At 47.4% G+C, this 27,500-nt stretch overlaps 3 protein-coding genes across 3 annotated transcripts in view; all 3 read right to left on the bottom strand.

Annotated features, from left to right (window-relative positions):
- The window catches only part of rusc1 (RUN and SH3 domain containing 1), a 16,877-nt gene extending 16,364 nt beyond the window's left edge, over positions 1–513 (bottom strand). The window contains exon 1 of the mRNA XM_083635805.1: positions 462–513. The gene's annotated coding sequence lies outside the window, so the exon portion shown is untranslated. The remainder of the gene's footprint in view (positions 1–461) is intronic.
- A 17,995-nt stretch (positions 514–18,508) lies between these two features.
- Positions 18,509–22,990, bottom strand: fdps (farnesyl diphosphate synthase (farnesyl pyrophosphate synthetase, dimethylallyltranstransferase, geranyltranstransferase)). The gene is made up of 9 exons (XM_083644184.1): positions 22,890–22,990; positions 22,262–22,414; positions 22,013–22,153; positions 21,745–21,825; positions 21,405–21,616; positions 21,191–21,263; positions 20,578–20,655; positions 20,279–20,413; positions 18,509–19,520 (listed from the first exon to the last, which is right to left on the bottom strand). The coding sequence occupies exons 1-9, from the start codon at positions 22,890–22,892 to the stop codon at positions 19,320–19,322; spliced, it is 1,077 nt and encodes a 358-aa protein (XP_083500310.1). The 5' UTR covers positions 22,893–22,990; the 3' UTR covers positions 18,509–19,319.
- A 2,468-nt stretch (positions 22,991–25,458) lies between these two features.
- The window catches only part of fam189b (family with sequence similarity 189 member B), a gene marked incomplete at both ends in the record, with an annotated part of 6,488 nt that continues 4,446 nt past the window's right edge, over positions 25,459–27,500 (bottom strand). The window contains 4 exons of the mRNA XM_083643013.1: positions 25,459–25,716; positions 25,875–26,015; positions 26,197–26,369; positions 27,382–27,500. The exon at positions 27,382–27,500 is cut by the window's right edge and continues 240 nt beyond it. Coding sequence (XP_083499139.1) covers positions 25,459–25,716; positions 25,875–26,015; positions 26,197–26,369; positions 27,382–27,500 — 691 coding nt within the window. The remainder of the gene's footprint in view (positions 25,717–25,874; positions 26,016–26,196; positions 26,370–27,381) is intronic.

Below are 27,500 nucleotides of genomic sequence, written 5' to 3'. Positions count from 1 at the left end.
ACCCTAAACTATGAAATAATGTAGGATATAAATGAATACCTAGTTAACATGAACACCATTAGTCAAGGATTACTAGACACATTATTAAGCATGAACTAACCCTTAGTTTGAGTGACCCTTAGTGTTACTTAAATGATGTACGCCAGATGTTATATAGGCTACTGCAGTGGATGCCATCATCACCTCTGGATCACCTTCTCTCTCGTTCTCTCTCTCTCTTATCTGAGTTGGCTTTGTCTCTACCTCTCTCTCCCGCTCCCTCCACCGCCCCTCCCCTCTCCACCAGTACAGCACCAGCATACAGTGTGTAATGCTGAGTCAGTCGAGAGATTAGCTTGCATAGTCACAGTGGCTGTCTCTGTGGAGATTGGGAGAATGGCACCACAGTTTGCTTCACACTCCATTACCTGTGACACACTGCTCAACTATGGGCAAAAAAGCAAGCTAGAATGCTACCATACCTGCTTAGACTTCCGCTGTCTTTCAAATGGAACCAACACACTTCCTGTTTTTCTGACACTGGCTCTCAGTAATTGGTCCATGGACAAAGACCATCCCCTTAGGCTCTTAAAGGCGTACACACCTACTTCTTGGCTTTGTGATGAGCTTGTGGCAGAAAGAAGTGATTTTGGAGGCAACTTTTGCTGCATACAATACAAATCAATTATTCCTTAAATGGTGATCATCAGAAAGTGAAATAATAAAATAATACTACAGTAACCGAGCAATCGTTTGTCATAGTTAGCATTTGGTGTGGAAACTTGGGCATATAAAATAAAGACTTGCCCTACTGCATCTGCACAAGTAGTCTTCGTTTCTATGCACCACAGGACGGTATGAGATGAGTCATTTGATCTGAGCTATCAATGCCACTCAAGAGAATAAAAACAGGATGGGAGGGGGGAGGGGGTCGAGGTGATGAAAGGTCCAGGAGACAAGACAGACAACAGGAGGAAACCACATAAATGTCCCAGTAAGTCTCCAAGCTGGACAGGAAGTGAGGGACAAGAAATATGGATAATAGGAAAAGATGTAAGGATACACATAGGAACAAAAGAGAGAGCAGGAGACGAGCAGAGCTGAGGGAGAGTTAAGGGAGGACGGGAAAGAGAGAGAGAGACTACAGGAGGAGAGGTAGGGAAAGAGAGAGAGACTACAGGAGGAGAGGTAGGGAAAGAGAGAGAGACTACAGGAGGAGAGGTAGGGAAAGAGAGAGACTACAGGAGGAGAGGTAGGGAAAGAGAGAGAGACTACAGGAGGAGAGGTAGGGAAAGAGAGAAACTACAGGAGGAGAGGTAGGGAAAGAGAGAGAGACTACAGGAGGAGAGGTAGGGAAAGAGAGAGAGACTACAGGAGGAGAGGTAGGGAAAGAGAGAGAGACTACAGGAGGAGAGGTAGGGAAAGAGAGAGAGACTACAGGAGGAGAGGTAGGGAAAGAGAGAGACTACAGGAGGAGAGGTAGGGAAAGAGAGAGAGACTACAGGAGAAGAGGTAGGGAAAGAGAGAGAGACTACAGGAGGAGAGGTAGGGAAAGAGAGAGAGACTACAGGAGGAGAGGTAGGGAAAGAGAGAGAGACTACAGGAGGAGAGGTAGGGAAAGAGAGACTACAGGAGGAAAGGTAGGGAAAGAGAGAGACTACAGGAGGAGAGGTAGGGAAAGAGAGAGACTACAGGAGAAGAGGTAGGGAAAGAGAGAGAGACTACAGGAGGAGAGGTAGGGAAAGAGAGAGACTACAGGAGAAGAGGTAGGGAAAGAGAGAGAGACTACAGGAGGAGAGGTAGGGAAAGAGAGAGAGACTACAGGAGGAGAGGTAGGGAAAGAGAGAGAGACTACAGGAGGAGAGGTAGGGAAAGAGAGAGAGACTACAGGAGGAGAGGTAGGGAAAGAGAGAGAGACTACAGGAGGAGAGGTAGGGAAAGAGAGAGAGACTACAGGAGGAGAGGTAGGGAAAGAGAGAGAGACTACAGGAGGAGAGGTAGGGAAAGAGAGAGACTACAGGAGGAGAGGTAGGGAAAGAGAGAGAGACTACAGGAGAAGAGGTAGGGAAAGAGAGAGACTACAGGAGGAAAGGTAGGGAAAGAGAGAGACTACAGGAGGAGAGGTAGGGAAAGAGAGAGACTACAGGAGGAGAGGTAGGGAAAGAGAGAGAGACTACAGGAGGAGAGGTAGGGAAAGAGAGAGACTACAGGAGGAGAGGTAGGGAAAGAGAGAGAGACTACAGGAGGAGAGGTAGGGAAAGAGAGAGACTACAGGAGGAGAGTTAGGGAAAGAGAGAGACTACAGGAGGAAAGGTAGGGAAAGAGAGAGACTACAGGAGGAAAGGTAGGGAAAGAGAGAGAGACTACAGGAGGAAAGGTAGGGAAAGAGAGAGACTACAGGAGGAGAGGTAGGGAAAGAGAGAGAGACTACAGGAGGAGAGGTAGGGAAAGAGAGAGACTACAGGAGGAGAGGTAGGGAAAGAGAGAGACTACAGGAGGAGAGGTAGGGAAAGAGAGAGAGACTACAGGAGGAGAGGTAGGGAAAGAGAGAGAGACTACAGGAGGAGAGGTAGGGAAAGAGAGAGAGACTACAGGAGGAGAGGTAGGGAAAGAGAGAGAGACTACAGGAGGAGAGGTAGGGAAAGAGAGAGACTACAGGAGGAGAGGTAGGGAAAGAGAGAGACTACAGGAGGAGAGGTAGGGAAAGAGAGAGACTACAGGAGGAGAGGTAGGGAAAGAGAGAGAGACTACAGGAGGAGAGGTAGGGAAAGAGAGAGAGACTACAGGAGGAGAGGTAGGGAAAGAGAGAGACTACAGGAGGAGAGGTAGGGAAAGAGAGAGAGACTACAGGAGGAGAGGTAGGGAAAGAGAGAGACTACAGGAGGAGAGGTAGGGAAAGAGAGAGACTACAGGAGGAGAGGTAGGGAAAGAGATAGACTACAGGAGGAGAGGTAGGGAAAGAGAGAGAGACTACAGGAGGAGAGGTAGGGAAAGAGATAGACTACAGGAGGAGAGGTAGGGAAAGAGATAGACTACAGGAGGAGAGGTAGGGAAAGAGAGAGAGACTACAGGAGGAGAGGTAGGGAAAGAGATAGACTACAGGAGGAGAGGTAGGGAAAGAGAGAGAGACTACAGGAGGAGAGGTAGGGAAAGAGAGAGACTACAGGAGGAGAGGTAGGGAAAGAGAGAGAGACTACAGGAGGGGAGGTAGGGAAAGAGAGAGACTACAGGAGGAGAGGTAGGGAAAGAGAGAGAGACTACAGGAGGAGAGGTAGGGAAAGAGAGAGAGACTACAGGAGGAGAGGTAGGGAAAGAGATAGACTACAGGAGGAGAGGTAGGGAAAGAGAGAGACTACAGGAGGAGAGGTAGGGAAAGAGAGAGAGACTACAGGAGGAGAGGTAGGGAAAGAGATAGACTACAGGAGGAGAGGTAGGGAAAGAGAGACAGACTACAGGAGGAGAGGTAGGGAAAGAGAGAGAGACTACAGGAGGAGAGGTAGGGAAAGAGAGAGACTACAGGAGGAGAGGTAGGGAAAGAGATAGACTACAGGAGGAGAGGTAGGGAAAGAGAGACAGACTACAGGAGGAGAGGTAGGGAAAGAGATAGACTACAGGAGGAGAGGTAGGGAAAGAGAGAGAGACTACAGGAGGAGAGGTAGGGAAAGAGATAGACTACAGGAGGAGAGGTAGGGAAAGAGAGACAGACTACAGGAGGAGAGGTAGGGAAAGAGATAGACTACAGGAGGAGAGGTAGGGAAAGAGAGACAGACTACAGGAGGAGAGGTAGGGAAAGAGAGAGAGACTACAGGAGGAGAGGTAGGGAAAGAGAGAGACTACAGGAGAAGAGGTAGGGAAAGAGAGAGAGACTACAGGAGGAGAGGTAGGGAAAGAGAGAGAGACTACAGGAGGAGAGGTAGGGAAAGAGAGACAGACTACAGGAGGAGAGGTAGGGAAAGAGAGAGACTACAGGAGGAGAGGTAGGGAAAGAGAGAGAGACTACAGGAGGAGAGGTAGGGAAAGAGATAGACTACAGGAGGAGAGGTAGGGAAAGAGAGAGACTACAGGAGGAGAGGTAGGGAAAGAGAGAGACTACAGGAGGAGAGGTAGGGAAAGAGAGCGAGACTACAGGAGGAGAGGTAGGGAAAGAGAGAGAGACTACAGGAGGAGAGGTAGGGAAAGAGAGAGACTACAGGAGAAGAGGTAGGGAAAGAGAGAGAGACTACAGGAGGAGAGGTAGGGAAAGAGAGAGAGACTACAGGAGGAGAGGTAGGGAAAGAGAGAGAGACTACAGGAGGAGAGGTAGGGAAAGAGAGAGACTACAGGAGGAGAGGTAGGGAAAGAGAGAGACTACAGGAGAAGAGGTAGGGAAAGAGAGAGACTACAGGAGGAGAGGTAGGGAAAGAGAGAGACTACAGGAGAAGAGGTAGGGAAAGAGAGAGAGACTACAGGAGGAGAGGTAGGGAAAGAGAGAGAGACTACAGGAGGAGAGGTAGGGAAAGAGAGAGACTACAGGAGGAGAGGTAGGGAAAGAGAGAGAGACTACAGGAGGAGAGGTAGGGAAAGAGAGAGACTACAGGAGGAGAGGTAGGGAAAGAGAGAGACTACAGGAGGAGAGGTAGGGAAAGAGAGAGAGACTACAGGAGGAGAGGTAGGGAAAGAGAGAGAGACTACAGGAGGAGAGGTAGGGAAAGAGAGAGACTACAGGAGGAGAGGTAGGGAAAGAGAGAGAGACTACAGGAGGAGAGGTAGGGAAAGAGAGAGAGACTACAGGAGGAGAGGTAGGGAAAGAGAGAGACTACAGGAGGAGAGGTAGGGAAAGAGAGAGACTACAGGAGGAGAGGTAGGGAAAGAGAGAGAGACTACAGGAGGAGAGGTAGGGAAAGAGAGAGACTACAGGAGGAGAGGTAGGGAAAGAGAGAGAGACTACAGGAGAAGAGGTAGGGAAAGAGAGAGAGACTACAGGAGGAGAGGTAGGGAAAGAGAGAGAGACTACAGGAGGAGAGGTAGGGAAAGAGAGAGACTACAGGAGGAGAGGTAGGGAAAGAGAGAGAGACTACAGGAGGAGAGGTAGGGAAAGAGAGAGACTACAGGAGGAGAGGTAGGGAAAGAGAGAGAGACTACAGGAGGAGAGGTAGGGAAAGAGAGAGAGACTACAGGAGGAGAGGTAGGGAAAGAGAGAGACTACAGGAGGAGAGGTAGGGAAAGAGAGAGAGACTACAGGAGGAGAGGTAGGGAAAGAGACAGAGACTACAGGAGGAGAGGTAGGGAAAGAGAGAGAGACTACAGGAGGAGAGGTAGGGAAAGAGAGAGAGACTACAGGAGGAGAGGTAGGGAAAGAGAGAGACTACAGGAGGAGAGGTAGGGAAAGAGAGAGAGACTACAGGAGAAGAGGTAGGGAAAGAGAGAGAGACTACAGGAGGAGAGGTAGGGAAAGAGAGAGAGACTACAGGAGGAGAGGTAGGGAAAGAGAGAGAGACTACAGGAGGAGAGGTAGGGAAAGAGAGACTACAGGAGGAAAGGTAGGGAAAGAGAGAGACTACAGGAGGAGAGGTAGGGAAAGAGAGAGACTACAGGAGAAGAGGTAGGGAAAGAGAGAGAGACTACAGGAGGAGAGGTAGGGAAAGAGAGAGACTACAGGAGAAGAGGTAGGGAAAGAGAGAGAGACTACAGGAGGAGAGGTAGGGAAAGAGAGAGAGACTACAGGAGGAGAGGTAGGGAAAGAGAGAGAGACTACAGGAGGAGAGGTAGGGAAAGAGAGAGAGACTACAGGAGGAGAGGTAGGGAAAGAGAGAGAGACTACAGGAGGAGAGGTAGGGAAAGAGAGAGAGACTACAGGAGGAGAGGTAGGGAAAGAGAGAGAGACTACAGGAGGAGAGGTAGGGAAAGAGAGAGAGACTACAGGAGGAGAGGTAGGGAAAGAGAGAGAGACTACAGGAGGAGAGGTAGGGAAAGAGAGAGAGACTACAGGAGGAGAGGTAGGGAAAGAGAGAGAGACTACAGGAGGAGAGGTAGGGAAAGAGAGAGACTACAGGAGGAGAGGTAGGGAAAGAGAGAGAGACTACAGGAGAAGAGGTAGGGAAAGAGAGAGACTACAGGAGGAAAGGTAGGGAAAGAGAGAGACTACAGGAGGAGAGGTAGGGAAAGAGAGAGACTACAGGAGGAGAGGTAGGGAAAGAGAGAGAGACTACAGGAGGAGAGGTAGGGAAAGAGAGAGACTACAGGAGGAGAGGTAGGGAAAGAGAGAGAGACTACAGGAGGAGAGGTAGGGAAAGAGAGAGACTACAGGAGGAGAGTTAGGGAAAGAGAGAGACTACAGGAGGAAAGGTAGGGAAAGAGAGAGACTACAGGAGGAAAGGTAGGGAAAGAGAGAGAGACTACAGGAGGAAAGGTAGGGAAAGAGAGAGACTACAGGAGGAGAGGTAGGGAAAGAGAGAGAGACTACAGGAGGAGAGGTAGGGAAAGAGAGAGACTACAGGAGGAGAGGTAGGGAAAGAGAGAGACTACAGGAGGAGAGGTAGGGAAAGAGAGAGAGACTACAGGAGGAGAGGTAGGGAAAGAGAGAGAGACTACAGGAGGAGAGGTAGGGAAAGAGAGAGAGACTACAGGAGGAGAGGTAGGGAAAGAGAGAGAGACTACAGGAGGAGAGGTAGGGAAAGAGAGAGACTACAGGAGGAGAGGTAGGGAAAGAGAGAGACTACAGGAGGAGAGGTAGGGAAAGAGAGAGACTACAGGAGGAGAGGTAGGGAAAGAGAGAGAGACTACAGGAGGAGAGGTAGGGAAAGAGAGAGAGACTACAGGAGGAGAGGTAGGGAAAGAGAGAGACTACAGGAGGAGAGGTAGGGAAAGAGAGAGAGACTACAGGAGGAGAGGTAGGGAAAGAGATAGACTACAGGAGGAGAGGTAGGGAAAGAGAGAGAGACTACAGGAGGAGAGGTAGGGAAAGAGATAGACTACAGGAGGAGAGGTAGGGAAAGAGATAGACTACAGGAGGAGAGGTAGGGAAAGAGAGAGAGACTACAGGAGGAGAGGTAGGGAAAGAGATAGACTACAGGAGGAGAGGTAGGGAAAGAGAGAGAGACTACAGGAGGAGAGGTAGGGAAAGAGAGAGACTACAGGAGGAGAGGTAGGGAAAGAGAGAGAGACTACAGGAGGGGAGGTAGGGAAAGAGAGAGACTACAGGAGGAGAGGTAGGGAAAGAGAGAGAGACTACAGGAGGAGAGGTAGGGAAAGAGAGAGAGACTACAGGAGGAGAGGTAGGGAAAGAGATAGACTACAGGAGGAGAGGTAGGGAAAGAGAGAGACTACAGGAGGAGAGGTAGGGAAAGAGAGAGAGACTACAGGAGGAGAGGTAGGGAAAGAGATAGACTACAGGAGGAGAGGTAGGGAAAGAGAGACAGACTACAGGAGGAGAGGTAGGGAAAGAGAGAGAGACTACAGGAGGAGAGGTAGGGAAAGAGAGAGACTACAGGAGGAGAGGTAGGGAAAGAGATAGACTACAGGAGGAGAGGTAGGGAAAGAGAGACAGACTACAGGAGGAGAGGTAGGGAAAGAGATAGACTACAGGAGGAGAGGTAGGGAAAGAGAGAGAGACTACAGGAGGAGAGGTAGGGAAAGAGATAGACTACAGGAGGAGAGGTAGGGAAAGAGAGACAGACTACAGGAGGAGAGGTAGGGAAAGAGATAGACTACAGGAGGAGAGGTAGGGAAAGAGAGACAGACTACAGGAGGAGAGGTAGGGAAAGAGAGAGAGACTACAGGAGGAGAGGTAGGGAAAGAGAGAGACTACAGGAGAAGAGGTAGGGAAAGAGAGAGAGACTACAGGAGGAGAGGTAGGGAAAGAGAGAGAGACTACAGGAGGAGAGGTAGGGAAAGAGAGACAGACTACAGGAGGAGAGGTAGGGAAAGAGAGAGACTACAGGAGGAGAGGTAGGGAAAGAGAGAGAGACTACAGGAGGAGAGGTAGGGAAAGAGATAGACTACAGGAGGAGAGGTAGGGAAAGAGAGAGACTACAGGAGGAGAGGTAGGGAAAGAGAGAGACTACAGGAGGAGAGGTAGGGAAAGAGAGCGAGACTACAGGAGGAGAGGTAGGGAAAGAGAGAGAGACTACAGGAGGAGAGGTAGGGAAAGAGAGAGACTACAGGAGAAGAGGTAGGGAAAGAGAGAGAGACTACAGGAGGAGAGGTAGGGAAAGAGAGAGAGACTACAGGAGGAGAGGTAGGGAAAGAGAGAGAGACTACAGGAGGAGAGGTAGGGAAAGAGAGAGACTACAGGAGGAGAGGTAGGGAAAGAGAGAGACTACAGGAGAAGAGGTAGGGAAAGAGAGAGACTACAGGAGGAGAGGTAGGGAAAGAGAGAGACTACAGGAGAAGAGGTAGGGAAAGAGAGAGAGACTACAGGAGGAGAGGTAGGGAAAGAGAGAGAGACTACAGGAGGAGAGGTAGGGAAAGAGAGAGACTACAGGAGGAGAGGTAGGGAAAGAGAGAGAGACTACAGGAGGAGAGGTAGGGAAAGAGAGAGACTACAGGAGGAGAGGTAGGGAAAGAGAGAGACTACAGGAGGAGAGGTAGGGAAAGAGAGAGAGACTACAGGAGGAGAGGTAGGGAAAGAGAGAGAGACTACAGGAGGAGAGGTAGGGAAAGAGAGAGACTACAGGAGGAGAGGTAGGGAAAGAGAGAGAGACTACAGCAGGAGAGGTAGGGAAAGAGAGAGACTACAGGAGGAGAGGTAGGGAAAGAGAGAGAGACTACAGGAGGAGAGGTAGGGAAAGAGAGAGAGACTACAGGAGGAGAGGTAGGGAAAGAGAGAGACTACAGGAGGAGAGGTAGGGAAAGAGAGAGAGACTACAGCAGGAGAGGTAGGGAAAGAGAGAGACTACAGGAGGAGAGGTAGGGAAAGAGAGAGAGACTACAGGAGGAGAGGTAGGGAAAGAGAGAGACTACAGGAGGAGAGGTAGGGAAAGAGAGAGAGACTACAGGAGAAGAGGTAGGGAAAGAGAGAGAGACTACAGGAGGAGAGGTAGGGAAAGAGAGAGAGACTACAGGAGGAGAGGTAGGGAAAGAGAGAGACTACAGGAGGAGAGGTAGGGAAAGAGAGAGAGACTACAGGAGGAGAGGTAGGGAAAGAGAGAGACTACAGGAGGAGAGGTAGGGAAAGAGAGAGAGACTACAGGAGGAGAGGTAGGGAAAGAGAGAGAGACTACAGGAGGAGAGGTAGGGAAAGAGAGAGAGACTACAGGAGGAGAGGTAGGGAAAGAGAGAGACTACAGGAGGAGAGGTAGGGAAAGAGAGAGAGACTACAGGAGGAGAGGTAGGGAAAGAGACAGAGACTACAGGAGGAGAGGTAGGGAAAGAGAGAGAGACTACAGGAGGAGAGGTAGGGAAAGAGAGAGACTACAGGAGGAGAGGTAGGGAAAGAGAGAGACTACAGGAGAAGAGGTAGGGAAAGAGAGAGAGACTACAGGAGGAGAGGTAGGGAAAGAGAGAGAGACTACAGGAGGAGAGGTAGGGAAAGAGAGAGACTACAGGAGGAGAGGTAGGGAAAGAGAGAGAGACTACAGGAGGAGAGGTAGGGAAAGAGAGAGAGACTACAGGAGGAGAGGTAGGGAAAGAGAGAGACTACAGGAGGAGAGGTAGGGAAAGAGAGAGAGACTACAGGAGGAGAGGTAGGGAAAGAGACAGAGACTACAGGAGGAGAGGTAGGGAAAGAGAGAGACTACAGGAGGAGAGGTAGGGAAAGAGAGAGACTACGGGAGGAAAGGTAGGGAAAGAGAGAGACTACAGGAGAAGAGGTAGGGAAAGAGAGAGAGACTACAGGAGGAGAGGTAGGGAAAGAGAGAGAGACTACAGGAGGAGAGGTAGGGAAAGAGAGAGACTACAGGAGGAGAGGTAGGGAAAGAGAGAGACTACAGGAGAAGAGGTAGGGAAAGAGAGAGAGACTACAGGAGGAGAGGTAGGGAAAGAGAGAGAGACTACAGGAGGAGAGGTAGGGAAAGAGAGAGAGACTACAGGAGGAAAGGTAGGGAAAGAGAGACTACAGGAGGAGAGGTAGGGAAAGAGAGAGAGACTACAGGAGGAGAGGTAGGGAGCTCAGTGGGCACTCCATTACCCCGCCCCCCCCCCTACCCCTGGTCTGAGGAGAGGGTGAATAATTGAATAAGGCAGCGATGACATCACACTCTCATAAGCAGAACAGGAAACACTGACGGGAGAGTTTCCCCTCAGATCACCTTCACTCCCTGACACTCTTTATGGCTCCATCACTCATGTTGCATCTCCACCGGCTTCCACTGTCTCCCCCCTCCCCCCATCTGAAATCACCCTCTGTCTCTCCCCCTTCCCCCCATCTGAAATCACCCTCTGTCCCCCCCCTATCTGAAATCATCCTCTGTCTCTCCCCCCTCCCCCCATCTGAAATCACCCTCTGTCTCTCCCCCCTCCCCCCATCTGAAATCACCCTCTGTCTCTCCCCCCTCCCCCTATCTGAAATCATCCTCTGTCTCTCCCCCCTCCCCCCATCTGAAATCATCCTCTGTCTCCCCCCCTCTATCTGAAATCACCCTCTGTCTCTCCCCCCTCCCCCCATCTGAAATCACCCTCTGTCTCTCCCCCCTCCCCCCATCTGAAATCACCCTCTGTCTCTCCCCCCTCCCCCCATCTGATATCACTCACTCTCTCCCCCCCCCCATCTGAAATCACCCTCTGTCTCTCCCCCCCCATCTGAAACCACTCACTGTCTTCTCCCCCTCCTATCTGAAATCACCCTCTGTCTCTCCCCCTCCCCCCATCTGAAATCACTCACTGTCTCTCCCCCTCCCATCTGAAATCACCCTCTGTCTCTCCCCCCTCCCCCCATCTGAAATCACTCACTGTCTCTTCCCCTCTCCCCCCATCTGAAATCACCCTCTGTCTCTCCCCCCTCCCCCCATCTGAAATCACCCTCTGTCTCTCCCCCTCCCCCCATCTGAAATCACTCACTGTCTCTCCCCATCCCATCTGAAATCACTCACTGTCTCTCCCCCTCCCCCCCATCTGAAATCACGCTCTGTCTCTCCCCCCTCCCCCCATCATATCAGGAATCAGCCTTTCCTCTGACTCGTGTTCTTCCTCCATCTCTGCTCTCCTAATCATTGTGCTCTCTCTCATTTCATATATCCTCTCTATCCCTGTCTCTGGATTCTCATCTTCCTCGCTTTTCCTATTTGCCGTAGCTCTGTCCACAGATATTATTTGTGCATCACCATGGAAGGGAAAGAAGCAGACTGTTAGTCCCTCTCTCTCCATCTGCTTCTCTCCATCATCCACCCATCCCAGATTTATCCACATTGCACCGAGGTACTTTGATGTCTCCCTTTTTATTTTCTCCCTGTGCAGACTAGGGTTGGGTATCATTTGGATTTTAATGATTCAGACTCTGCATATCAATTCCGGTTCTTAACGATTCTCACTTTCGATTTGTTGAGGGGTCGCAACAGGTCACATGCTTAATTTAAAAAATGAAAAGAAGAAAAGAGTAAACCATTACAACAAGTCAGATTCAGTCATATTCATATTATCACAACATTGCTTGTCCTTTATTATGAACTTTTGTAAACATCAACAGTTTATAATTGTTTGTATAGAATTTTAAATTTAAAACACTTGTAGCGACCCACTTGACCCACTTAACCCACTTAATATGTTCAGGTGGAAATTCGGATTTCCAGTATTTTCTGCATGCAAAATCTGTTTAGTAATCAAGCAGAATAAAAAACAAATGTGTTTCCTGTTCGATTACTTTGGAGTTTTGATTCCTTTTTCTTTTTTTTTCTTCTTTAACAAAGTACAAAAAAAACAAGCACCAAAGAAAAAAGGCATAGAAAAGAAACAAAGAAGGAAGAAATAAATACATAACAGAAAAATAGAGCAAAGCTCCGCCCCACATCCACTGTCCTGCCTCCCACAGTCAAGCAGGTTCCATATAAGAGTTCCGGGCCCATTATAACAATGGCTCCGAACCAGGGAGCCAACTCAGGAGAGCGAGGTCAGAACTCCAAATTCAAAGTCAGAATGGACGGCTCCGCCAAAGTCACAAACACAACCGTGATATCATCAGTGAGTGACGCCGTCAGTGACGTCACCAGCGATGACGACACTAATGGCTAATGACGCCACTCTAGTAATTGCAATCCCCCTGCAGATAGGGTAGCGCTTGCCACCATAGTAGGGCAACGTTCCGCATCTGGGATCCCCGTAAAATCAGAGTTCCGAGATAAAAAATCAGAATAGATTACATCACTGATGTCACTAAAACAGCTGCGATATCATCAGAGAGTGACGCCCATCAGTGATGACATCACCAATGACGCCACTCGCGCAATTACAACCTCACTACTACAACAGAGCGGTGTTTACTACCACGAGTTTTGATTCCTTTGGAATCAGAATTTTGGAACTGGATGCCCAACCCTAGTGCAGACGCATGCTGATGCAGATGCATGTGTGCACACAGAAATACACACATGCACACACAAACATCACACATCCATTGCAAATTCACATTTAATATCCAGACATTGTGTGACAAACCCCATCTAGCCTACATGTATCACCATCATCACATCATCATGAAAACTCACCTGTAGTTCTTGATTCCAAAGTCCTTCCTCCATCCGCTCTTCCTCTCACCTCCACCTCTTCCTCTTCTACTTCTTCTTCTTCATCATCATCTTTTTCCTTCTCCTCCTTTTCTTCCCTTTTAGCATCTTCACATTCCCTCTCTCCGCCCAGTGTCCACAGGCTGCTGTCACTGATTGAGCAGCCGATCTTCTGCAAGGGGCATAGCTCCAGTTGTCCACCCTCTTTGTCAGCTCTCTGGAGCATTTCCTTCAAAGCAGCCATTGAGGTGAGGGCCGGTGGCGGTTGCATGAAGATGGCCTGAGCCTGAGAGGTGTACTCCCATTGGTTGCCATCGCCATCTTCCTTCTCTCTTCTCCACTTCAGGTTGTAGAGTATATCTGGATCGGGAGTTATGACTGTGGGGTCGGGGTCTGGGTCAGTGATGAACTTAGTTGGAGGGGAGTTGTTCTTGTTGCGGAGACGTAGCTCTTTGAAGGTGGTGACCTTTGGACCTGACCCTGGAGTTGACCCAGATGAAGTGTGCTTCTTTGGGGTTTTTATATCAGATTTTCCCATTGCCAGCGGCGGAAGCTGCCGCGCGGTTTCGGTATCGGGTGTGAATGCTATGAGCCAATCGAACCGCTCAGGCCGTGCCGAGTTGGCTGGGACAGTGCAGACTTTGGGGGGTGGCAGGGAGGGGGGAATGGGGGGTAAGGGGCGAGGAGGAGGGGGAGGGGGAGGAGAATCGGATAGCACAGGGGAGTAACGGAAAGTCTCAAAGCTCATTTTGTTGGCTTTAGTTTCATATGTATTGCTGAGGCCAGTGCTATAATAAGGGTCAGAGGTTAGGCCAGTGTTCCTCTTCCTTCTCCTCGCCATCTCAGTGAATGATGTGGTTTTCAGTGCATCCCTGCCCTCATCTTTCTTTTTGCCTTCCTCGGCTTCTCCAAGTACATCTACTCTTCCATCCCCATCCAACTTGCCTCCACTGCGCCATCCATCTCTGGCCATCCCATCTGAGTCATAGTCCTTCTCCTCATTCCTGTTGTCTTTTTGCCTCAACTCATGCGGCTCCTCAGACCGGGAGTGGATTAGATCATCCCCGTCGGCCTCGTCCTCTAACTCACCGACACACACGCCAAGCTCCGGGCTGAGTTTGAGGAGCTCCGCCTGGGTCAACCCGGCTAGCATCAGCAGCTTCCGAATCTCTACGTCCAGCGCGTGGAACGATGGGGGTGGAGGGAGGGCGGGCGGCGGCGGAATGGCAGGGGGGGAGGAGGAGGAGATTGAGATAACCGGTGGAGGAGGTAGAGGCGGGGGGCGAGTGGTGGGAGGTGGAGGAGGTAGAGGCGGGGGGCGAGTGGTCGGAGGTGGGAGGGACAGGGTTTTTTTTTCCTGTTGGGCCTGAAGAGCGGCGAGCCTCTGCGCTTCCTTCCTGGCGAGGTGCCGCCTACGAGGGGGAGGGATGGGAGGAGTCGGGGTAGGGATGGACAGAGGAGGGGGAGGAGAGGAGTAGAGGGTGAGGTAAGGGAGGGGCTTGGAGGCAGGGAGAGGAGGAACGGACGGGGGAGATGGAGGCAGGGCTTTCTCACACCTGAACGTGGAGAAAGTGGGTGATGAGGAGTTGGGGGAGAAGGTGGAAAAGGTGGGTGTGGGAGAGGTGGAGACGGCAATGGAGGTGGTCTCCCTGCTGATGTTGATGTAGGTGTGGAGGTCAGAGCTCACACTGGCGTGACGCGCTGGAGGTTTGGGGGGTCTAGGGGGTGGTTCGGCAGGGGAGGGGGTGAGGGAATCCGGAACGAGCGACTCATCACAATCCGATGGCGCGGTGAGGTCGACCCCGGCGTCGGAAAACTCCTGCGAGTCTCCCAAGCTTCCCCCGCGGCCTTTATACAGCTTCCATGGAATGTCGATGTTCCCCATTTCATCTAAGACATCAGAGAGGTCCTGCTCTTCCAGATCTCCTAGATCCAGCCCCTTCTCATGGAGCCTGGCGATGTGGGCCAGTTTCACTTCCCTGTTGACCTTTTCTAGGTGATCCAGGTGATCCAAACGATCCCTCAGAACATCCCACTGTTGTTCCCCTTCCAGATCCCAATGAGCCACTTGGATGACCTGGCTGAAGCGCTCCATTTTCCCAAACTCTCCTACTGATTCTAGGAAGTCGAGCAGGCCTACTTTTGTAACCTCTGAACCTAAATGTCCCATTTCCCCTTTGACCCCTAAGTAGTCAGAAGAGGGGGATGCTGGGGCAGACGGGTAGCCCTCATCTGGGGAGCAAGGGGGCATGGGGGAATGTGATGTTGAGGTGAGCGGATGGCGGTTAAGAGGCAGGGATGGGGGTGAACGGGCAGGGGGCTGGCATTCAGGAGCGCGAGGGAGAGAGTGAACTTTGGAGGACAGTGGGCTGGACAGATCGTCCTGGTCGTGGGAAGAGCAGAGAGAGACGGACAGATCCGCACAGTCAGACTCCAGATCAGAGCAGGAGCTGATGGAGGTGGAGGATGAGGAGGTAGAAGAGGAGAGGGAGAAATCCAGGAGGGAGGGGGGACAGTCGCAGCACGAGGGGACCAGTGTGTCATCATCATCATCGTCATCATCATCATCGTCATCGTCGTCGTCATCATCAGCCTCATCTTCATCATCGTCGACATCCCCACTGCTCTCTTCCTCGTCGTCCTCTTCCTCTACCTTTACAGTTTTCTTGTTGTCTACATCAGGGCTTACTTTTGCTTCCTTCGCCTGTAGATTTGGAGCAGCAGCGGGGCTGGCAGAGGGCTGCGGCTGGGGCGGGGCTTGTGAGGGACTCGTCTGTGCCTGGTCCTTGGCCCCTGGCTGGGGCGGGGCTTGTGAGGGACTCGTCTGTGCCTGGTCCTTGGCCCCTGTCCCGGCCTGCCTCTGGGGCAATGGGGGTGGAGGAGGCTGAAGCTGCAGTTGCTGTCTGAGAGAGATGGTGTTGTTATTGTTGTGGTTATGGTTGAACATACTGTTGTTGTCCTGTGGGGAGCGGCCATCGCAGCACAGGCAAGGAAGGCTTGGTTCGTTACAGTTCGGGTCAAGGGGGAGAAGAGAGGGAAGGGGAGGGGCGGGTGGAGGTGCAATTTTGGATGCGGTCGCCGGTGCACGCGGGCTCTTGGGTTTGGGTTTCGCTAAATTGGATGGGGTGGGACCCTGTTTCTGTAGGCCCATTCTGGACTGACCTACTGGAGGTCGGGGCTGCATCCCCACCCGGGACCTGGAGGTTGCAGCTGCAGCTTTAGTAGCCCAGCGCGGGGAGGAAGTGGGGATGGTGTTCATGTTTTTATCCTCCCTCCGAAAAGCAGGGCCGTGAGACTTTGGCTCAGCTGAAGTATTGGTCCGTCTGCTTGTGTCAGTACGCCGTGGCCTCAGAGGCTGGGAGGGCCGGCTAGAGGATTGCATTGTGCGAATCAGACTTTTTGGACACTACGATATTTTTATATTTTTGTTGCTATAGAAACAGGTTCTAAAGGATGGAGAGATCCAAACTGTGACTGGTCATGATGGTCACATCTTGGCTTGAGTCCCAAGACCCTGTAACATCAAAGGAGACACACAGTCAATAGAGGTGAGGAGGAAGCTCTGCTGTGTTCATCAGGGATCTTGTCCTTGCTCTACACAACACATGCTTTCACATTAGACTCAAGCTTTGAAGTTCAAATCATCATCCATTCATTATAGCTCAATTGCTTTTGGGCTTTCTGCTTTATAATGATCTCAGACTCCGTCCCAGTTCTGGGAGAAGATAGTAGTCTATTATGAACACACTGGGAGAAGATAGTAGTCTATTATGAACACACTGGGAGAAGATAGTAGTCTATTATGAACACACAAATTGTGTTTTGTTAACCTCTCTTTTTCTCACGCTTTCGGATTCCTACCAATTTATAAAAAGCACATTCTCAAACACCAACACATACAATGCCTGTCAATAGCAAACAACAACAAACGGAGGGGGGGGGTGGTCTTTACACTCCCCCCCCCCCCCTTTTCCCATGCTGTGGAAATGGCTTCTCTACATAATTTCTAAAATAATTGTTTTTAGAACACCGAGATGCTATAATTCTTAAGATTTGCTTTGATAAAACGAGTTGTTGAATAACCTATGCAATAGAGTTTCTTTACAATATGGGTCACTAAATTAAGGGTTAGTTAATGCGCAGTAAGCATTAATTAACCTTAATTAACAGTTAACTAATATGTCTAGTAATCATTTACTAATGGTGTTCATGTTAACTGTATTAATTTACACATTATTTAATAGTTTAGTGGACACATGGGCAAAATGTATCCCCAGGGCTGGACCCAACCCCTGGATCATCTCAATCCGGCCTCCAATGTCCTCAAAGAAAAACAAAACAACCTCCAAAAACTCAATAAAAGCTGGAATTATGTTAATAAATCTCATCTGCTACAGCCATTGGATTTGTATCACTATTATATCGTTAAATGAACAAGAAATTACCAATCACAACGGGAGAGAGGGTTAAAAATAGGGAGATTCCCTCCCATCTATCACACACACACACACACACACACACACACACACACACACACACACACACACACACACACACACACACACACACACACACACACACACACACACACACACACACACCATTGGATGGCTACAAATTCATATAAAACTAATTACTGTCACTCATCATCTCATCATCTTGGTCTATTATATTCTTCTTCACTGGGTAATGATGTTCATGTTCATTGATTTACAGTAACCCAGCTGCCTCCGTCTGCCTCCATCCTAACAAATATTCTAGAAATCTAGACCAAAAGAAATTACACTTAAAAACGACCATGGCGCTGTCGCTGACTTAAGGTGATGCAAATTCAACTGGGGCATGAAGTAGCCTAATCAAGCAGCACCACCGAATAACACCGAGCCCGTCCTTTTAAAGCCCATCTAGGGAAACCTCTTGCTCACATATTCATTCCTCCACAGTGCCCTTCACATCAGTGAAGAATGTGAATCACTGAAGTGCTTGCTTACACTGGGCCTTCGTCGGAATAGCCATACAAGCCATAAGGCTATGGAATAAAAACACAGAAATACAGCCTAGTATATCATGACGTAGTGAAGCCATTCTCCGTAGCCTACTACAGTAGCCTAGCCTATTTACCCGTACATGTATTGATCCGAAAGAGCTGATGGAGACGGGGAGGATGGGGGAGAGGGTGAGGGAGGGGGAAGGAAGGAAGGAGGGAGGGAGGGAGGGGGTACCTTAAGCCGCATCGCCCTGCTATCCAGGCCCATCCACCCCCGCTATGACTCGAATACAACATAGGCTACAATATTTACATTTCACATTTATAATAACAGGCTAATACTGACGCAGGAGTGGCTTCGTTGAAGAAACGACCCCCCCTAAAGTGGCATTACATGTTTGTTTGTTTTTATTTGATCTATGTAGGCTATGGGAGGCAATAAGGTTTTGCTTTAGCCGAATAGCCCGTGCAATTCCATTTGAAACAACAGTAAAATAGAGCAAAAATAATGAATTGACTCACGATCAGATCGAGGGAATGATGGATGAAGGAGTCCATCTCGACAACCCAGTCGGTGTGAATGTGAACCTCTCCGAGGGGTACAGCGACAGCATCTCTCCTCTCGCGAGCAAACCACCGTGAGCTCACCCCCCCCCTTCCCAAACCACACCCCTTGCTTGTCTTATCATCACACTCTCATCCACTTCACTTCAGCTAGTCATCTCATCTTCACCTCACCACCTCCATCTTCAAAAGACTTCGTAGCAAGAGGAAGTCTCTCGTTTCCACTGATCTGCTGTCACAAGTCTTATAATAAATCCATCCATGCATTTAGTATGTATTGAAGAAAATAATAGTGGACCTCACACATTCACAAAAACAAGAGAACCAAACAGATCTTGTAGGCTAATCTTGGTCACATTTTTATTAAAAGCAATGCAATACTAGGCAGATCTTACAGCAGTAGGCTATAAGAAAATAAAGGAAAAGAAATGTCAATTTTCACCCTCCCAGGCTGAGATGCATCTCATATGCATCCTGCTTTTCAATGGTCCCCATTTAATAAATAAAATCTCTTCTCACTTAAACAAGAACTTTGATATCTTCCCTGATATACAGTATCCATAGAGCTTATTCAAATGCATGATGCTGTGCTGTGATGTGTGCGCTCTACCTTCCTCTTCATTGACTTACTCAAATCCAAGCATATTTCTAACCTTGAGAACATGACTGTTAAAATCAAGCACTTTCAAGACTGTACGAACCCTGTACATTCCTCAGGGAGGGCTGACATGACAGTTACATCAATCAAGGTGAGATTGATGTCGCTGGCATCTTTAGCAAATCCATGGGATTTCTTGAGCAGAGTAACATCAGAGGTGAAACTGTACAATATCACCAATAAACAGATAACAGAAAAATATAATCCATTTGAGGAGGTTCACAAGCAAACCTACAGTATGTGAATGAATAAGGAAAAAGGGGGGGGGGGGGGGACTGCCTACAGGGCTCCTATGAATACCAATTCTGTTCAGGTTCTTTTTTGTGGAGTCAGATCTTCCATATTGGTCCCTCCCTCGACACCTCTAGCACAAATAAAAACCCTATTGGTAAGAGAGGTGTTGAGCAATAATATAAGAATCACAAAGGAATAGGGTAATTTAACTGTCCTTTTCAATCCTATTATAAAAAATACATCTTCTAAAGACCTCACTTCTTCCTCACTTCTTCCTCTTATAGATTTTCTTGGCAAAGTTGAGGAAGACTGAATGAGGAAGGTTCTGAGCGTGATGAGCAATGAGTTTCTGTAACCGCTGGTAACTCTCCTCTTCATGTTTGTGGTACAGTGTGGGCATCTTCAGGGTGCTGTACAGTGCTTTGACCTTCTGCACAATGGCATCATCATGGCGCCCATAACATGCCTAGAGAGAGAGAGAGAGAGAGAGAGGGGGGGGGGGGGGGGGGGGGGGTTAATAAGGACATTTGCAGATGTACAAGCTTGACAATGTCTTATTGTGCACCAAATCAGAGTTCTATCAAATGTAACTCATTCTTAGAATGACTGAACTTTGCATTGGATTAAACAAGGTATTATGAATCCAGTGTGCGGATAATCCTTTTTTCATCCCCTTTTCATGACCCTTTTATCCAGCACCTGCCTAAATACAGGAAGGCAGGTAGATACTTTATTAATCCTAAGGTGGATTTATGTTGTCTCTCTTAGGTTGGATGTGCACACTTCTAATGCCCTTTTTATTCAACCCCTCTACACCACACTTCATGCATTCTTCTGATCAATTAATTTAAAATCAGAGAATCTGCTACCATGTCAATGTTTTGTTGCAGATGCATAGCACTGTCGTGTGATGACATTGATTCTGAAAAGCATGCATAAAGATACTTTTAAGTAATGGTTTTACCTGCCATTTGCTAGCTCTCTGTGGCAAAGAAATGATTTCATCGGTGAATTAAAGGTCCAAATGTATGTTGTAAATTAAATACATTTGATTAGTATTACAACTTGTAATACTATCAATAGACACACTTGGTCTGTTTCCATATCACTGTGTTTGAGCCACAAGATCCTCACATACAACTCTGCACATAGTTTGCTGCCACATACTGTACATGCATTATGAATGAGGTGTGATGGAGTATGGGTTGTTTTGTGAAGTCCCACCTCCAGCTCTGCCCTCTGCTCAGGCGTCATGATGCCCAGAGCCGTCACCACCAGCCAGCTGCATTTGTTATCCTGGATGTCTGTACCAATCTTTCCTGTCACAGCAGGGTCACCGTAACAGTCCAAGTAGTCATCCTGGCAATTAAACCAATTGGAGTTATTAGTTTCCTTAGAGCAGTGTAGTCTGCCAAATACTATGCAACAAATATATATACCGGTATGATATATGTAGTGGATGAGCAAAACTCACAATAATAATTGTTATTAATAACTGTTGATTGACATGGAAGCTAAATTACCTGTATTTGGAAGAACTCTCCCATCTCTAGTAAGATGTGCTTGGCATTATTGTGTTCCTCTTCGCTCTTGATTCCTGCCTATAACGTTATCATATTACAAACTGTACATCAGCGACACAGAAGCCCCCCCTCCAAAATCCTTAGAAAAAATGCACAATTAAATTCATGAATAAGTGTTCAGTAGATCAAATTGTATTTGCTTTTTTATAGTCAACATGCAATGACAGATAGGAGTCGTTTGCTGGATTATTTTTTAGCCTTTACTTATCTAGGCAGGGTTTGCTCAGCATGTATGCTCTTTTCGAGCAAGGCTTCATATTCATACATTGAATAACTACCGGTACAGCCTTCTTCTGTTATCCATTGTGTGGCTTTACTGGAGCAAATGTTCTTTGCTCAAGGGTATTTGGACAGTAGTTTTGAGGGAGGGTAAAGTGTAACTCATTCACTTTCCCTGGCCAGATTGTCTCAGCTGGTATAGCATAGGGGTTTAAAATTGGCGACATTTTGGCTAAAAGCCCAATTCTCTAACCTTTGTTCTTCCATACCATCAATTTGCCTGTTAGGTCCTTCTCTCATATGTTCAGGTCTACCATTTAAAACACACACTCACCATGTACATTGCTGCTGCCACTGGGAGGTAAAAAGAGTAGAAGGCAGTCTTGTATTTTACGATAGCTTTATACCTGAAAGATAAAATATGATTCTTTACACACATGTTCTGGAAACCAAAATCTTACTAAACAACTTTGTTCTCCAACTTGCAACCCTTTGAAATGCAAACTTTGTTCTTATGTCTTCTTGTCAAATGCTATGTCCCTTCTCACCTCTCCATGGTGAATCTGTTAAGGTCTATCTGACCAGGGGGAGCAGTCATGAGGTCCAGAGCCTGGCCCAGCTCTGTCTGGAAAGAAACCTCTGTGAAGAGCTCGAGCAGGTGGATGTAGTAGGGCTGTTCCCTGCAGTGTCTGCGCAGTAGTCTGTAGATGGTCCCTTCCAAGAGAAAGGAATCGTTGATGGCATCTAGACCAACTCCATCCTTAAAGAGAAACAGGCAAATTGTTGACATTAGACACAACACGCACCACCAACTCTGGAAAATAAATGACCACACTATTAAAAACGTGTATTTTAGTCTTTCGATCTCTAAAATATATACCATCTCACCTTCTTGTACCAGCAGGGCTGTCCTCTCCGAGTCACAGATGCATCCATGATATCATCAGCCACGAGGAAGAATGCCTGAAGCTATAAGCAACAGAGACACAGACACAGTAGTAATGCTTAATGATGCGACACCTCTGCAAAGGGTTAATTGAACTCATTACATAGTCAGTCTGAGCTTGTGAGTTAAGGTTTTTAGCTATCTACACAAAAGCTTGCATGAATATGATCACATCACAAACCCAGTTTTAACTGGTACAACTGTCCTCACCAGTTCAATGCACCAGCCAACCAGCAGAGCCTGTTGCACTATATCCTGGGTAAGCTGAGTGGGTGGGACAAGCTCCCGCAGTGACCCAATCACAGATAGACCTCGGTTCCTCTTACCTCCAGGGGCATTGTACACCAAAACCTGCAAACAAAACACCAAGGAAGAAAAGAAGAATGACAGTGTTCAGCAACAGCCACTTGTATCTGCCTGGTCATTATAAACTCTGCTACAGACAGACAGACAACATACCTCTTTCAACCTGTTCAGGGCATCAGCAAGCACAGGATCTGTGAAGTCCCTCTCTGTGAGCTCCGTCACCAGCTCTTCAAACTGGGCTTCAAACAGCTGGGGATCTGACAGCAGGGCCTTTTTACTGTGAGTCCCATTACAAGTGCTGTCTCCCTGCAAAGACGAGGTGCACAGCAGAGGAATAGTATGTGAGAAATTAACTGTAGCGACGGTTAGCCACATGAACCGTAACGTTACTACCTTAGGGGCTCTTGTGAGCAAGGTCAACACGGGTCTCATTACAGATATAACTGGATTAAGTTAAGCTGACCAACTGTTAACAATCTGAGCAAGTCAAACTCATGAAGGTTAACGTTATATTCCGGCTAAGGAACACCAAGCAATTAGCTAGCTAGCTCCATGGTGGGTCAGACAGCCCAGTAAACAAGGGCTAAGAATAGATCGTGGAAATTACTATTAATAGCTAACAGGTTGCCTTGACATAGACATAAACATAAACGCTAGCTAGCTAGTTTGCTGCATCCAGTCATCCCGTCTGTTATCTGAGCCGTAACATACAGACTTTGTAGCTATCATTTTCGTTCAAACACCACCGTGCATTGAAAGTTAACATATTGAACAGCCTTACCATGGTGATAATACTGTGTTTTGAGTCCGAACCGGTGAGGATAAGGCAGCAGAATCACTTCTCCAGTGTTTCTGTATCTTGCTGTCAAAGCGCAGTGTCTGTGCGAACTGAACGTCCCCAAAACCAGGATATGCGGTTTGTAGTTTATAGCGACGTTGCTGTCTGTTTTATCACAAAGTCACTGGACTAGACTTCCCTGCATGCCTTGCGAGTGGTGCATGTGGGCGGCAGGGTGGTGGGCGGGGTTGTTGAAGGCATCGTATGACATTGAGCGTTTTCATTGGCCAGTTGCATCGAACCAGGATGGGCTTTCGCCTTGGCTAACCAATAGCATTTAAGAGGAGGCATGGACTGAGTGGTGGGATTTCTCTGGCACGCTGCAGATTTGTTGTCGATAGATGACCGAAAAAAGAAAAAAAAGATACTGACCTATCATCTGAACGTGTACAAAATGTCCACATAGATAGATGTTTATTTGTTCTCTAATTTATTTCATATGTTGAAATACATAACTTGCATTAAAAGTTTTGCCATTGACACTGCATTTAAAATTTGGAATAGGTGTCATATTATAGATACATTTATTATTCAGGTTCCAAGGCTCTATCCTGTTGTGTCTGCCATACAGATATACATTTCTTCAAATAAATAATGTGTTCATATTATGCAAGACAGGAGGTAGAAACATAGCTAAGTGCCTTAATAAGAGGGTGTGGGGTGTGTGTATGTGTGCGCCTGTATCTGTGTGTAGGCTAAGTGTACAGTATGCATGTGAAATTTTAAAATCAGTTAGGAGTGTATCAAAATGTGCCTTTACTGATATGGACTTCATATCATCACTTGGTGAGGACACCAAAAAGACTTTCCAGAACAAAACAAAAAACAAATCCAATCTGAAACACATTCAGGAAACACACATATATACACTCCAACATCCAATATCCAGAGCTACCACCAGACCCAGCCAACATATATATATATATATATATATATATATATATATATATATATATATATATATATATATATATATATATATATATATATATATATATATATATACAGTATATATATATATATATATATATATATATATATACAGTATATATATATATATAATATTTTTTTCATTTAACACCCCAATCTCTAAACAAATACATCTGTACATTTATTGCAAGAGACTCATCAGTGCAATCAGAGCCATACTGCAATTTACACTTCATTATCTTACAGGATAGGTTGTTTCAACCAGGGTCATAGATATTACACTGCTTACCCAACATTGCCATTTGCCATTAGACTTACACAGCATTTGTTCCAAGGCAAGCCTCGTCAAATCAGGATACAGTATTGGTATGTTTGGAGCCAGCTTTGGGAACACTGCATATCTACGACTCTGCTCTTCCCTGTCAGCTATCTATTAACATAAACACATTTCAAAGGGCTATTATCAAAGGTCTTGGGTGCAAGACAAAAGTAAGACGCATTGTCAAAACATGCAGATAAAGACATTCTGAGGACAACTTACTTACACAGTCAGCCAGGATGTACTGTACTGTGATGCAAAAGGTTCCTGCTGGATTTGGGAGGCTGTAGCAAAACATGCACAATTTCAAATCAAACCACTGTGTCCAGGGGCCTCCCAGAGAGAGAGAAGACATTTTCAAGGCTGAACACGTGTCTGTGGTGTGATAAACATACAGTAGGTACGTGTGAGTGTCAGAGATGGTGGCTGCCTTTCTTTTGAACTCCAATGTGGAGGTGGACAAGGATGGAGAAAGTGGTCGTTTGAATTGCACATAAGCAGAGGAAACTAGCAACTCAGTAAAAAACTTCATGTGATCATGAAACAAAGACTTTCCGTGTGAGAGCTTCTCTCTGCATATATACAGTCTTATCTCTGTCTATCTTACATTGTACTTGGCTATGTGTGGATAGCGTAGTTTGTAGTAGGGTGTCTTCTTTTTTTAACCAATGGCAATGGAAGACAAAATAAGGGAATCCATGATCACTTCACCTGAGCGATTTTCTGGATAAGTTGCAAACGATGTACAAAAGGACCATAAGCATATGATATTGCAACCCATGAGTATGTAGTAGACTGAGTGTAGTGGTTGTTGTAGCCGAAACGCTAGGAGAGTTCCATATCCAGTGAGGAAAATATGTCCTTGAGGAAAAGATGCTCTTGTTGTTTCCAGATGGGTACAGGGGCGGCCGGAGAGGACAGGGCAGCAGAAAGGATGCTTCTGGTGGGTTGCTCTGGGGCAATCCTGGGTCTGCTTGATCAAGTCAAGTTCTGTTAGGAGAGGAGTCAAATTGACTGGTAATAGGCATCTAGCGGCCACTTCCTCCCACTACTGCTGGTGGGAGTGTGCTCAGTGCGGGAAAGAGCACCACTGAATAAGGCCATTTGCACAGTTGGTTTCAGGAAAAGGGAGGTGACGGAGAGAAAAGAGGGACGACTTTCAAAGTTTTAGAGCCAGTTGTCTCGACCATTAATTTGCCTCTTTTCCTTTCCTTTCCCTTAGAACCCCCCCCCCTCCCCCATATTCCCCCCCTCCTCTCCTCTTCACAGTGCTGACTCTGAATAGAGAGCCCCTGATGAGCCATGCGGCGGATAGGGCGTCACTAGTCGCCGTAGTGAGTCGGAGGAGGAGCTTAAATCTCCACAGCTACGCAGATGGATACCTTCTGACACCGGGGCCCGGTTGCTGTGGCGCCGGTTGTGCCGGCTGTCGCTATGGGAATGGTGGTGTCCGCGGTGATGAGGGTGATGGAGATGAGGCGTGGGGTGTCCTCGGGCGGCACCCCAGGAGTTTCGCCACACCTGAGGGCCGTTTTATCAAGGAGAAATTTGGAAAAAATAGCAGATGTCATGATTGGCAGCAGCACTGAATGATAGATAAGTCATAAGAGAAGCTTCAGAATGAATGTCATTTTAGTAGAAACAAATAAAAGCAGTAAATTCAGTTTTCAGTGTTGTACCTGCTCCAAGGGCATGTGGTTGGTGGCGTTGCCCTCAGCCTTCCTCTTAGGCCCCTGCCCTGTGTTCCCAGCATGATCGCTGGAGGGCGCTAGGTTGCGTTTGGAGCGCTGAAGGAAGCGAGCCACTAGAACTCGGGTCACCTGAAAGAAACACAGGAGATCAGATAGAGGAAGGGAGAGACGGAAAGAGACAACAATGGTCCAACTTTACAGTTAAATTCTGTGACTATTGTCTTTTTTTCACAGTTAACTACTGATTGATTGATTTGTTGATTGATTGATTGACTGATTAGATAGATTGATAAGGACGTTTTAGACAGACCTTGAGGTCTCCCAGGGAACGGTGGCAGTCTTTAGGTAAGTGCAGCGGCGAGGTGGGAGGTTTCGATGGCAGCTGCCCCCCTGTGGCTGCTGTCTTCACGCTGTCTTTCCTGGGCAGAGCTTCAGCGGGAGGCAGAGCGGTGCGGGGCAACAGACATGCTTCAGATAGCGGCCCTGGGAGAGATGGAGTGAGAAAAAGTGAGAAAGATCATAAAGGTGTCGTATTGTATCTTTTATTATATCTTAAAACGGATTCATAGAAACAGGCCCCGAACCTGTCTCTGTGGATGTCTGAGAAGAACCGTCTTTACTGTCCACTGAGCCAATAAAGTCACCTTGAGAAGAGGGGATGCAAGGAGAGGTCATTACCTCTGTCATTACCATATAATCCACTAAGGGATGTATTAAAGGGAAGGTTCACCGATTTTATACTCCTACCCTATTAATCCTTACTCAAGCCCCCTAGAATGTGCCCCCCAAAAATGTAGCTTGCGTTTCTGTGAAATCAGCAACCACCTCCTATTTATAACTTGTTAGCAATGCTAACATAGGTCAATGGGGTACAAAACCATACCTCTTAAAATCACTTGCAAGTTATTCCATATATTTCCATGTCCGTAGTAATAATACGAATATGTAATATAACTTGCTAAAAGCACTTGAATGGGATTTTGAAAGCAATGGTTTCATACCCTATTGACTTGCACTAGCATTGCTAACAAATGCTAACAGGAGACTGGTGCTGATTTCTCAGAGACACACAAAAAAACTCTGATGTCAAAATGCTTGGACTGTTGGATAATGGACATTGTTAGTGATAAACAGGATAGATAATGGACATTGTTAGTGATAAACAGGATAGATAATGGACATTGTTAGTGATAAATAGGATAGATAATGGACAGATAATGGACATTGTTAGTGATAAATAGGATAGATAATGGACATTGTTAGTGATAAATAGGATAGATAATGGACATTGTTAGTGATAAATAGGATAGATAATGGACAGATAATGGACATTGTTAGTGATAAATAGGATAGATAATGGACATTGTTAGTGATAAACAGGATAGATAATGGACATTGTTAGTGATAAACAGGAGATAATGGACATTGTTAGTGATAAACAGGATAGGCCTCTAAAATGGCTGAACCTTCCCTTTAAGGTTGGTTGGCCTCTTACCTGTATCCGTAGAGGAGCCGAGGCCTGGCTCGCTGTGTGACCTCACAAGGCGAGCCAGGCCATCACTATCCCTCCTCACACTCTCTCCATCTTTCTCATTCTTGCCGCCCCGTCGGCGG

The sequence above is a fragment of the Poromitra crassiceps genome (assembly GCF_964638095.1).
Source record: "Poromitra crassiceps genome assembly, chromosome: 1".
NCBI classification, from domain to species: domain Eukaryota; kingdom Metazoa; phylum Chordata; class Actinopteri; order Beryciformes; family Melamphaidae; genus Poromitra; species Poromitra crassiceps.
Note: the sequence above shows the minus strand (reverse complement) of the source record. Positions and strands in the feature narration are given on the sequence as shown.

Bases quoted from the DNA above. Each gene is read 5' to 3' on its own strand.
- fdps (XM_083644184.1), bottom strand. The intron at 22,154-22,261 runs GTATGTTGTCTG...TTTTGTTTGCAG, and splicing joins CCCTGAACAGGTTGAAAGAG to GTTTTGGTGTACAATGCCCC. The intron at 21,826-22,012 runs GTGAGGACAGTT...TGTTGCTTATAG, and splicing joins TTGGCTGGTGCATTGAACTG to CTTCAGGCATTCTTCCTCGT.